General features: G+C 48.1%; 2 protein-coding genes across 2 annotated transcripts in view; both read right to left on the bottom strand.

The window, feature by feature from the left end:
* The window catches only part of LOC141147918 (uncharacterized), a 496,131-nt gene that overhangs the window by 240,533 nt on the left and 242,316 nt on the right, over positions 1-13,282 (bottom strand). The window lies entirely within an intron of this gene.
* The window catches only part of LOC141147350 (uncharacterized), a 56,634-nt gene continuing 51,718 nt past the window's right edge, over positions 8,367-13,282 (bottom strand). Inside the window, exon 4 of the mRNA XM_073634590.1 lies at positions 8,367-8,668. Coding sequence (XP_073490691.1) covers positions 8,367-8,668 — 302 coding nt within the window. The remainder of the gene's footprint in view (positions 8,669-13,282) is intronic.

The raw sequence follows: 13,282 nt of genomic DNA on the forward strand, positions 1-13,282 counted from the left end.
CTGCTGAGAAAGGGACTGGGGAATCTAGGGATCCACCATATCTGACTCACATGGCACTGGAAGGCCCCACTTCCTTCTCGCAGGGGTTTGACTGATGGCAGACAGGCTATGAATCCACTACTACAAGTTTCTCTTTTGAAATCAGGAAGTGAGGCGAGTGATACTGGAGTTGAGTGCGGTGACATGGGACCTGAGGATGTGACTACTGAAAGCTGGTGAATCATCTCCTGGAAACGGTTGTGTTGAATACAGGATCGGTGGGAACGTCCCATCCATGATAGGAGCTCATCCACCTTTATGCTACACGCTTTTTACCCCTGTGGGGGTGCCAGCAGCTGGTGAGTGGGGACCCTTGAGGGGGATCACATAAGTCACTGGATGCTGTTTGGAACACAAGAGTCATTATATATTTATATATATATATATATATATATATATATATATATATATATATATATATATATAATTTTTTTTTGGACACTTTTTTTGGGTGCACCGTCCACTACATCCCCCACCCCCCACCAATCATTGTGAAAAAAAAAAGAATACAAACAATACAAGAATTCTGAAACCGTCCACTGGACCCCAAAAAGCATTTAGTGAAAAAAAAAATTGTAAAAAAATAAAGAACTACTGACACCATCCTGTACATACTACCCACCTCCATACACTCCGCACTCCTCTCCTACACATTCCAGCCACCTCCATACACTCACCACTCCTCTCCTATACATACCACCCACCTCCATACACTCCGCACACCTCTCCTGCATATACTACCCACCTGCATACACTCCACACTCCTCTCCTACACATACTAGCTACTTAAGCCGCCATTTAAGACACAATGTGCTACGCACTCTGCCTTTTTTTTTTTTATCAATGCCTAGGGTCCACTTTTTATCTTTCACACAGGCCCACTGATTTCATATTATGCCCCTGCTGAAAGTTAATACATGAAGATTTACATACCATGTGAGACAGACTAGTCCGCTGGTTAGGCCTCAGAACTTCTGTGGAAATAGAATAATGATGTCAGAATATACAATCCAAGATATATAGAAGTGTCAATCCAATCCTACACAGATACAATTGTGGTGAGGAGTCACCTTTACATTATATCTCCCATCCAGTGATTGTCAGATTGTGATAAAGACTTCCTTGTAGACATAAAATTTGCAACAGATTAAAATAAAACATTTTTTCAGAAAACATTATACAGTGATGCATGAGGCCAAACATACTGAGAGACAGATACTGTGAGGTACTCATAAATGTACAGTGCCTTGAAAAGTATTCACACCCTTTAAAATTTTCCACATTTTGTCATATTACAACCAAAAACGTAACATTTTTATAACAGCTTACCTGTAAAATCCTTTTCTTGGAGTACATCACGGGACACAGAGCTCTGTTCATTACTTCATGGGTTATATCTCACCACCAGGTGATTGGACACTGGCACACCCTAATCACAAGGGAAGTTCACCTCTATATAACCACTCCCATATGGAGAGTACCTCAGTTTTGTAGCAAAGAAGTACCCCAGACTTGAACACATATATACAAACCCCAAATTTAGAGGGGCGGGAGCTCTGTGTCCTGTGATGTACTCCAAGAAAATTATTTTACAGGCAAGCTGTTATAAAAATCCCATTTTCTTTTTCATACATCACGGGACACAGAGCTCTGTTTATTACTTCATGGGATGTCCCAGAGCAATGCATAACTTGAAAAAGTAGACCGCCATAGGACGTGAAGATCTACACTGCTGCCTGCAGCACACTGCACCCAAAGGCGGTATCCTTATGCCCCCTTACATCCACTTGACAAAATTTTGTGAACGTATGTACCAAAGACCAGGTTGCAGCCTTGCAGATCTGAGCCATTGAGGCCTGATGATGCACTACCCATGAAGCACTTACTGCTCTCTCACATGAAAAGGAGGATCCTTTTTCTTCAAAGTGTAGCCCTGAATAATAACTTGCCAAATCCACTTAGAAATAGTAGATGTCAATGCTGCCTGGCCCTTTCTAGGACCCTCTGGCAGCACAAACAAAACATCAGTTTTTCCTATCTGAGCAGTTGCTTTCAAATAAAAACTTGACTGCTCTTACTACATCTAGAGAATGCAATAATCTTTCTTCCACAAAATGCGGATCTGGACAAAAAGATGGTAGGATCACATCTTGATTCAGATGAAACCCTGAGACCACCTTAGGCAAAAAAGTTGGATGGGGTCTCAACACCACCCTGTCTTTGTGAAGAATCAAATAGGGCTTTTTACAAGAAAAAGCTGCCAATTCCGATACCCTTCTAGGAGAGGATATAGCAACTAGAAAAAACAATCGAGAGCCAAAGGAACATGGCACATTGGCTCAAAGGGTTGTCTTTGTAAGACCCAAGACTAAATTTAAGTCCCATGGACATAAGGGAGACTTAACTGGTGGCTTTAAACGCAATACCATCTCCCTTGGAGCATGGCTCCTTCTAGGACTGTGCCCCAGCCTATAAGGCTGGCATCTGTAGTCACTACCTTCCAGGTAACTGGGGCAAAGGATTTCCCCTTTTGTACATTTTTGGTTAGCAACCACCAACTATGGCTTTGCCGTGCTTCTGACAACAGTCGCATCAGTAAGTCCAAGGCTTGGACTTTCTTGTTCCAAGCAAACAGTATGCAGTTTTGCAGTGGTCTTGAATGAAACTGGGCATAAGGGATGACCTCGAATGAGGCTTCCATCTTCCAACAACCTCATGCAAAGGCAAATGGAGGGTTCCCTTTTTGCCTTGACCGGCCGGATTAACTCTTTCAAAGCCTTGACTTTGAGCTTGGGCAGGAATACCCCATTTTGGGTTGTGTTTATGACCATACCCAAATATTTTTAGGGGCTGCAAGGATGACTTTTTCAAGTTGAGGACCCAGCCTAGGTGCTCTAGGTAATCCACCGTCTTGAGCACATTGTGGTTTAAACGTGCAACCGATCGTTCTACCAGAAGTAGATCATCCAGATATGCCATTATGGCTATGCCGTGTGCCCTCAGATTTGCCAGGAACAGGGCTAGAACCTTTGTGAAAACCCGAGGTGCAGTAGCCAGACCAAAGAGTAGAGCCACAAACTGTAAGTTGTGCTGTTCTACTGCAAACCTTAGGAACTTTGGTGAGCGGGATAAATTGGTACATGTAGATGTGTCCTTGATGTCTATTGATGCCAGGAACTCTCCACCTTGTAGGGCGGAGACCACTGAGCGGATCGACTCCATGCGAAAAGAGCGAATGTTCAGGAACTGATTCAGATCTTTTAGGTCTGGAATAGGTCTGATGTCTCCATTTGGTTTTGGAACCATAAAGAGATATGAATAAAACCCCGTACGGTGCTCCTCTGGGGCAACCTCTATGATTACCCCCTAGGACAACAGGTGATCCAATGCTAGTAACAAAGGGCCTCTTTTTACTGGATCCTTGGAAACGTTTGACCTTAGGAAACGAGATGTCGGGAGCCCCCGAAATTCCATTCTGTAGACACTGTGGAGATTACCCACTTGTCCCGAATCTGGTTCCGCCAAGCTTCTGAAAATTGCAGGAGTCTTCCCCCCCACTCGGCCGAGTGGGGGCGCCTCTTCAAAAGGAGGCCTTGGGGTTCTGCCTTGCAGAACTATGGCCCGAAGATCTTTTGCCCTTGGGCCTGGTCCTGGGCTTTCCCTCTTGTACTTGGCTGGGGAGGCCACCGCCACTGCCTAGAGGCTGTAGCTGCCGGGTATGGGGAAAGAGAACATTTAAAAGAGGGACATTTACCCTTCGCTTAACTGGCAGCAAGGTAGTCTTACTACTAGAAATTTTCTGGATATATTTTTCCAGATCATCCTCAAATAAGCACTCCTCGTGAAAGGGGAACCCAGGCAAATGCTTTTGCATGGAGCTTCAGCTGACCAATGTTTTAGCCAGATATTCCTGCGCATGTGCACCAGCAGGAGAGAGGTGGGAAGCTTGCTGAATTGAATCATTAATAGCATCCACCGCAAAACACAAGGTCTTTGGTAGGTCCAACCAATCTCCGGTCTGCTCAGCAGGGAGGATTTTAATCTCCTGCTGATCCTTTAGGAACTGACACATACCAATTGCTGCTACCACAGGTTGGGTCACAGGGCCAGTCATAATAAAAGGAAGATTTAAGCAGAGACTCCAGCTTTTTCTCAGTTGGATCTCTAAATACCTGAGCATTGTCATCAGATTTTTATTAGGCTTTATCTATTGCTGGCACACTCCATTTCTTGGTGAATTTCTCCTCCTTTGGGTAAAGAAGGGAAAAGTTATTGGAGGAGAAAACAGCTTGTCTGGGTGATCCCAGTCAGCATACATACGTTTTTCCAGTAAAGGAGGGAACGGGAAGGTATACGCAGCCTGCGGGACCTCAATGACCCCAAGGAAGGAACAGGGGACTCGGCTGATTCAGAGGAGGGCAGTTTGGATGCTTGACACACAACTTCTGTATAGTACTGCACCTGTATTCTGAGTTCCTGAGAGGAAGAAAGGATCCTTTCCTCAACCCCCGACTCATCCAACTGCTTCTGAACCTATTCCCAAAATTATCATCATTATTTTCATCAGATTGTTGATCGTCTGACAGGGACCCCAAAGCGGAGGAAGGGGGATCTACCCCGCTTTCTGCTTCTCTGTGAGGGTGCTGAAAATAAACCAGTTAACCTTTTTTAGACCAACCAATGCTGCTAAAAAAGTGCCCTAAGTTTTATATACAGGAGCTGCCAGGTTGGGAGAGGCTGCAAGGTCTGACAGAGGCAATGGCTCATCCTGTGCGGCCACCTCAGGTCTCTCAGGGGAGGCTCGTATTATGCGGACCCGTCTAGAACCCCTAGATCCAGGTGGCGACACCTTAGTGCTCTTCTTAACTGCCCCTGAAGTCCTTCTATGGGAGACATAGTCCTAAGCACAAAGCAGAGGTACTATTGCAAGTGCATTAACTGCTGAGCCTAGTCTGGCAATAAAAAAATGCCTGCTAATATGCACAGCCTAATGCTGAGTAGGTGCCTTGGTATGCCTGTATCCAATTCACATTAGGAGGTGCTTACGTGCCCCAAAGCTTCTCTGTGTCCCACCGCTGGTTACAGGCTCTCAGCATTTGGGGTTTTTAACACGGCAAGCGGGGAGATGGACCTGACCCGGGAGGACTGCCGTGGGACTCTAGACAGTGCGTGCCCCTATCCTTGCAACATTCATGGCAGAACCTGCAGCGGAAGGTGTGAGCAAATCCACAGACCGGTTACACTGAGCTTTTGTACTGGAGAGCATGTAAGAAAAAACACCTGTATATCAGTTTACTCCCTCTAGTGGTGGAAACAGGCAAGACATGCTACTCACAGAAGTGAACGCTGAGAATTTTCACAGAGCTGACTTCGCTTACCTTATCCCCGCCGCAGGATACTGCTGAGGACCAGACAGATCCAGCCTTCACCCATCACGGCTTTGTTGTGCCAACCTTTAGGGTTCTGGGTTCCTACTTAAAGGAGCCTCTTCCCTGGACCCGTAGAGCACTCTGCCAGAAACCTTTGGACATTTTTTAATACGTGTCACAAAGTGCTGGATCCCAGAGTCCAGTCCTCCTAAGAGAGACATTACAGGAAAAACCTCGCTCTTCTACCGTGTCCGGGTACCATCCATTTTGGTGTTGCATTTGGCCCTATTTGATGGATCCGATTGCGTAGCTCCTTAACTCCCGTAGGGGCCCTCAGTGGAGCTTCTTCTTAGCACATTCTTTAACCGTGACCAACACCTTAGACACTGGTGAAACAAAACTGAGGTACTTGCCATATGGGAGGGGTTATTTAGAGTGGACACTGGCACACCCTAATCACAAGGGAAGTTCCCATCACCTGGTGGTGAGATATAACCCATGAAGTAATGAACAGAGCTCTGTGTCCCGTGATGTACGAAAAAGAAATGTATTTTATTGGGATTTTTATGCGATAGACCAACACAAAGTGGCACATACTGTAATTGTGAAGTGGAAGAAAAATTATAAATGTTTTTCTTTGACAAATAAATATGTGAAAAGTGTGGGGCGTATGACGCCCCCGATTCAATACTTTGTAGAACCGCCTTTCTCAGCAATTACAACTGCAAGTCTTTTTGGGGGTGTCTCTACCAGCTTTGCACATCAAGAGAGTGACATTTTTGCCCATTCTTCTTTGAAAAATATCTCAAGCTCTGTCAGATTGGATGGAGAACATCTGTGAACAGCAATTTTCAAGTCTTGCCACAGATTCTCAATTGGATTTAGGTCTGGACTTTGACTGGGCCATTCTAACACATGAATATGCTTTGATCTAAACCATTCCATTGTAGCTCTGGCTGTATGTTTAGGGTCGTTGTCCTGCTGGAAGGAGAACCTCCGCCCCAGTCTCAAGTCTTTTGCAGACTAACAGGTTTTCTTCTAAGATTGTCCTGCTTTTGGCTCCATCCATCTTCCCATCAACGCTAACCAGCTTCCCTGTCCCTGCTGAAGAAAAGAATCCCCACAACATGATGCTGCCACCACCATGTTTCACGGTGGGAATGGCATGTTCAGGGCGATGTGCAGTGTTCATTTTTCACCACACATAGTGTTTTGCTTTTAGGCCAAAAAGTTCAATGTCCCTCTGTATACCAGACACACAACTCCAAACACACAACTCCGCTGACAGTAAGCAAGGAGCGCTCCCCTCCCCCAAAGCACCCACCCCCCCATGTTAAGGACATGCGGCCTGGTACAGTTCAGGAGGGGGGGCGCTTGCACGTCCCCACCCCCTTTCCTGACTGGCCGGGATGTGTGCTCAGATCGGGGTCTGGCATGGATTTTGGGGGGACCCCACGCTGTTTTTTTGGCGTAGGGGGATCCCCTAAAATCCACACCAGACCTAAGGGCCTGGTATGCCCCTTAGGTCTGGTGTGGAAAATTTGTTTTTCCTATTGCAGCGAGCGCGAGATATAGTACCCTGCCCTTGCGTCGTATCTGGTTCGTCGGACCAGCATACAGACGAACGGCTTTCCGTCAGGAACTGAGTCCGGTGGAGTTACGACGTAAAGATTTGCAGCAAGTTTCAAATCTAAAGTCTGTCGGATTTCCAACCGAAACGGTCCGTCGGAAGTCCGATGCAGCCCACACACGGTCGGATTGTCCGCCGGATTCGGTCCGTCAGACCAGTCCGGTCGGAAAGTCCGTCTGTGTGTACGCGGCATTAGGATTAGTTAGGTTTAGGTCTGGCTCACTGTGTTCAGTGGAGCTGGGTGTGTTTTTGTTAAATGTACCTTGCCTCGCTGTAACCAGTGTGGTTGTAAGTATTGTGTTATGTAAATGTAATTCTGCTGACTTTAACCTCAATGTAGCTGATTAAGGATGGGCTTGATGTTGGAGTCGAATGTAAGTTCGACTCAAACATCGGATGTTCATAGAACAAATTGGGCTCTCGCGGGACATTCGCGTGCCAACAAGTGCCCCTTAATGCACTGCGAGATCGCAGTGCATTGACGGCTGCTGATTGGCCAAAGTATACACCTGACCTGTAAGCTTTGGCCAATCACAGTGCAATGTACTGTCAGAGCCATGATTGGCCAAAGGCAGGGTGCCTTTGGCCAATCATGGCTCAGGGCCTAAGTCCACACCCCACACTATATAAGGCTGCTTACACAGCAGCCGTATGTAGTGTGTTATAGTGGAGATAGAGTAAGCAGATTAGGTAGATTAGAGCGTGCAGGCAGTGTAGAATATATAATACTGTGCAGTCAGTTTAGAATATATAATACAGTGCAGGCGGTGTACAGTATACAATACAGTGCAGGCAGTGTAGAATATATATTACATTGCGGTCAGTGTAGAATATATGTTACATTGCGGTCAGTGTAGAATATATGTTACATTGCGGTCAGTGTAGAATATATAATACAGTGCAGGCGGTGTACAGTATATCATAGTATCATAGTAGGTAAGGTCGAATAAAGACAATAGTGTCTATAATGGTTTCCCATATCCCTGTATGTTGTGTTCCTTCAGATGCAAATCTAAGCATCTCTTAAAAACATCCATACCCCCCGCAGCCACCACCAATTGTGGAAGAGAGTTCCACGTCCCAATTGCTCTGTGTCAGAGGAATAATCCTTCCAGTCACACCAGCCGTGTCCCTGCGCGCATGCACGGCGGAACATCGCTCCGGCGCACACGCATTTGCCACCCGGCGCGACTGTGCATGCATATGCACACTGGCGCACGCCCAAGGTGACCCTTGGGCTGGCCTATAAAAGTTGCTCTTGTGCTCAGACAAATTTCTGGTTCGTCTTCAGCTTCCTGTTAAAACTTGATTATGTTTCCTGTGCCCGATTACCTGTTGTGATCCGGATTGCTACTGACTTCTCTGCTCTTCTCCTGGACCTGACTTTTGGCTTGCCATCGGATTCCGCCTATCTCCTGTGTTTGACCCTTTGCCTGTGACCCGGATTTGCCTCCAGTCTCCTTGCCCTGACCCTCTGCTTGTGACCTGGACTTGCCTTGTGTCTCCCAAGACACCATCCCACAGCCTGATTGGATTAACTGATCTCGTGTTTGACCCTCAGCCTGGTTCTGGACTCTGTTCTCCTCCAGCAAGTCATCCTGTTTGCCAGTCTCTGCATAGCTGCTCATCCCTATAAGGACCACCACGCAAATCCACTCCTGTCTACTGGGTAGCCTGTGCCTCTTTGTGCCATTCACCCCCTGTACCACCTCCAGGGGGCAGACTGTGCTTAGTCGCAAGGGTGAACCGCTCTCGGCATCTGGGCCTCGGTAAGTACTTCTCTGACAGTACGAACCAGCCATGTCGGAGGCCGACAGAGTGCATTCCCAGCTTGAGATCCTGTGTCAGCAAGTTTCGGAACTCACCGATGCAGTTCAGAAGTTGCAAGAGGGTTACACTCAAATAGACAGTCACCTCCAGCAACTTTCCGGGGCGCCCACATCAGCAGCCCCTGCACCCACCAATGGGGCCCCCTCTTCTCAAATTTCATCTAACCCTATGGTGATCATGGCTTCCCCTGAACCCAGGGTACCCACACTGGAGCGATTCTCTTGCGATTGCAAAAAATTCAGATCCTTCAAAAATGCCTGCTCATTGTACTTAGCTCTGCAACCCAGGACTTTTTCCTCCGAAGTAGTAAAAGTGGGCTGTCAGGAAGGGCATGCCAGCACCCAAGATGGCTGCCAAAGAAGACGACCTGTTACCTCTGCCTGTCAGGAAGGGCATGCCAGCACCCAAAATGGCTGCCGAAGAAGATGACCTGTTACCTCTGCCCCTGTCAGAATTCCATTGGTGCACACACACCCTGTGACAGCTTTTTGACGCCCAAACAGGCTACTTAAACTCAGTCAGTTTCCAGACTCAGTGCTGTCTGCTCTACAGCGTTCCCTGTGTATCCTGCAATTACCTACCTGACTTCTGTTCCTGTTGTGACCCGGCTTGCTTCCTGACGTTCCTGTTTCCTGCCTGCATCCGACCCCGGCTTGTCCTCTACTCTGCATCTGCATGCTCCTGCCACTTCGCTGCCAGTCTGCTGACGACCCGGCCTGTAATCTGTAGTCCGCTTCCGCCTCTGTTCCTGACGTGCCCGTTTGTGTATGACCCGGCCTGCCTGTACCTGCCCTCTCTTCAGCGTCGAGGGTGCCACCATCCCTTCTGCTGCACCTGCACTTCTGCCTGTGGGGACCGGTTGTCTACTCACTCCAGCTTCCTGCCTACCACTGCTCTGGGATTCCTACAGACACCTCTACAGCCCGGCCGAGTGCTCCGATCCAGCTCCAGTTTCAGTGATCCCGCCAGGCACTCGTGCGACTCTGCATCTTGGTGCTTCCTGTCAGCTCTATCAGGGGCTCCAAGTCAGAGTTGTAAGAGAGGCCGTCCTCTGCATATCAGGCTCCATCACCAGGTACGTGACAGTAGCAGACAGCCATGTCTGAGCCTGTGCAAGGACCCTCTCCTATGGAGGAACTCTGCCAACACACAGCCGGATTAACACAAGCTGTAAAGGACTTACAACAGGGTTATACCCAGCTGGAAGGCCAAATACAGACCTTGTATGCCTCTGCTGCTCAAGCACCTTCCACTTCTGGGATGCCAGCAGCTCCCGCAGTCATTATGCTACCACCTGAACCCAGAGTCCCAAACTCCTGAAAAGTTCCACGGAGAACGCAACGAGTTCAGAGCCTTCCGCAATGCATGCAAACTCTATTTTTCGCTACAACCATGAACCTTCTCACTGGAAGCCACCAAGGTCGGGTTTGTCATTTCCTTGCTTCAGGGGGAACCACAGGCCTGGGCTCACCGACTCCTTGAACAAAAGGCCACATCTGACGGACTTAGCCTCCTTTTTTGGAGCCATGGCTCAGTTATATGAAGACCCCCAGCAAGCCGCTACTGCGGAAGCCGCCCTTCACACGCTTCAGCAGGGTCACAGGGCCGTGGAGGACTAGGTTTCAGAATTCAGGCGCTGGCGTTCCGACACTAACTGGAACGATGCTGCCTTGCGTTACCAGTTCCGCATGGGCCTTTCTGATAATCTCAAGGACGAGCTAGCACGAACAGGTGTCCCCTCCACCTTGGAGACACTTATAAAATTTGTCAATCCAGATTGACCGTCGCTTAAGGGAATGTAGGTCGGAACGAGCCACCGACCAGTCCCGTCCAGTATGGATGCTTCCACGAGTGTCTGGTTCTTTCAGTCCCGCTTCACCTGCTCCTGCCGCATCCACTTCAGACGCACCTGAACCCATGAAGCTTGGTCTCCTCCGTCCTTCTCTGACTACAGAAGAACGCCAGCGCAGACGCCAGTTAAATCTTTGCCTGTACTGTGGAGGATCAGGACATTATGTGAGGTCTTGTCCGGTCAAGATCCGCAAGTGCCTCTCAGTTACATCCGCTTCTCCTCCATCTCTACCCAATCACTCTGCTCATCTTGCTCTTTCCATTTTGTTACAGCTCCCAGGAGGAACTATTCAGACCCCCGCTATAATTGACTCTGGAGCTTGCAGCTGTTTCATAGGTTTAGCTTTTGCTGCCAAACATCAAATTCCTCTACTACCCAAGGCTCAGAGACTTTCTGTACATCTGGCAGGCGGATCCACCATTAAATCTGGATTGGTTACTCATGAAACCATCCCATTATCTACCATTATTGCCGAGAACCATCAAGAGCTTCTACGCCTAGATGCAATCGCTTCCCCTCTGTTCCCAATCATTCTGGGTATGCCTTGGTTAAAAGCTCATAACCCTTACATTAACTGGGATACAGAAGAAATCAAGTTTCTTTCCCCCTATTGCCTTCAGCATTGTTGGCAAGAGAATCATCAGGACCAATCTCCCCTGCTGTGCATCGATTTTGAGTCCGAAGCCCGCCAAGTCGTTCCAGTAGCATATCACGACTTTCTGGATGTTTTCAGCAAAAAAGGGGCAGAAACGCTTCCTCCTCATAGGGCTTATGACTGTCCAATTGAGCTCCTTCCTGGGGTTGAAGTTCCTTTTGGCAGGATCTTTCCTCTATCTGAATCTGAACTTGTTGCTTTGAAAGACTACATTGATGACAACCTTAAAAAAGGAGTTTATTCGCCCCTCCACATCTCCTGCCGGTGCGGGGATCTTCTTTGTAGAAAAAAAAAGGACCACTCATTACGGCCCTGTGTGGACTACCGTGAACTTAATAAGGTCACTGTAAAAAAACGTTACCCTCTTCCACTTGTGCCTGAATTATTCCAGCGACTCGGTATGGCCACCATTTTCACAAAATTGGATCTTCGGGGTGCTTATAATCTGGTTCGCATACGAGAGGGGGATGAACGGAAGACGGCGTTCCGCACACGGTTTGGGCATTTTGAATACCTTGTGATGCCCTTTGGACTTTGCAATGCCCCAGCTACCTTTCAGCACTTCATCAACGATGTCTTCCGAGATTTCCTGGATCTATTTGTTGTTGTTTATCTTGATGATATACTAATCTTCTCTCCCCCTCTAGATCACCACCGTAGTCACGTCAAGAATGTATTGAGTCACCTTCGACAACACTGACTTTATGCAAAACCAGAGAAATGTGTATTTGAACGCCAAAGCATCCAATTCTTTGGTTTAATCATTTCCACCGAAGGCGTCCAGATGGATCCCCAGAAGGTTACAGCCATCCTGGATTGGCCTGCTCCCAGTGATAAGAAGGGGTGAATTGATCTTGAACCCTGGTGACCAAGTGTGGCTAGCAACTACTAATTTGAAACTGGCCTGTCCCTCGAAGAAACTGGGCCCTAAATTTATAGGACCATTTCCGGTGAAGAGACGGATCAACGAGGTTGCGTATGAATTAGAGTTGCCTGAGTCATTTAGAATCCACCCTGTGTTCCACATAACCTTGTTGAAACCTGCCTTTCCTGACCCATTCCCAGGACGAAGTTCCGGCCCGCCTGAACCTGTAATTATTGATGGGGAGGAAGAGTTTGAGGTGGAAACAATCTTAGACTGCAGGAAGAGAAGAAATCAGATCCAGTTCCTGATAAAATGGAAAGGGTATGGGCCAGAGGACAACTCCTGGGAACCTGAAGGTAATATCCATGCCCAAAATTTGGTTCAAGCTTTTAAGAACTCCCATCCTGACAAGTGGGCCAAGTTGGGCATCCGGAGGCTGCCCTTTGGGGGGGGGGGCAGTGTCAGGAAGGGCATGCCAGCACCCAAGATGGCTGCCGAAGAAGACGACCTGTTACCTCTGCCTGTCAGGAAGGGCATGCCAGCACCCAAAATGGCTGCCGAAGAAGATGACCTGTTACCTCTGCCCCTGTCAGAATTCCATTGGTGCACACACACCCTGTGACAGCTTTTTGACACCCAAACAGGCTACTTAAACTCAGTCAGTTTCCAGACTCAGTGCTGTCTGCTCTACAGCATTCCCTGTGTATCCTGCAATTACCTACCTGACGTCTGTTCCTGTTGTGACCCAGCTTGCTTCCTGACGTTCCTGTTTCCTGCCTGCATCCGACCCCGGCTTGTCCTCTACTCTGCATCTGCCTGCTCCTTCTGCCACTTTGCTGCCAGTCTGCTGACGACCCGGCCTGTAATCTGATTCCGCTTCAGCCTCTGTTCCTGACGTGCCCATTTGTGTATGACCCGGCCTGCCTGTACCTGCCCTCTCTTCAGCCTCGAGGGTGCCACCATACCTTCTGCTGCACCTGCACTTCTGCCTGTGGGGACCGGTTGTCTACTCACTCCAGCTACCTGCCTACCACTGCTCTGG

This window comes from Aquarana catesbeiana, linkage group LG06 (assembly GCF_042186555.1).
Source record: "Aquarana catesbeiana isolate 2022-GZ linkage group LG06, ASM4218655v1, whole genome shotgun sequence".
NCBI lineage: Eukaryota > Metazoa > Chordata > Amphibia > Anura > Ranidae > Aquarana > Aquarana catesbeiana.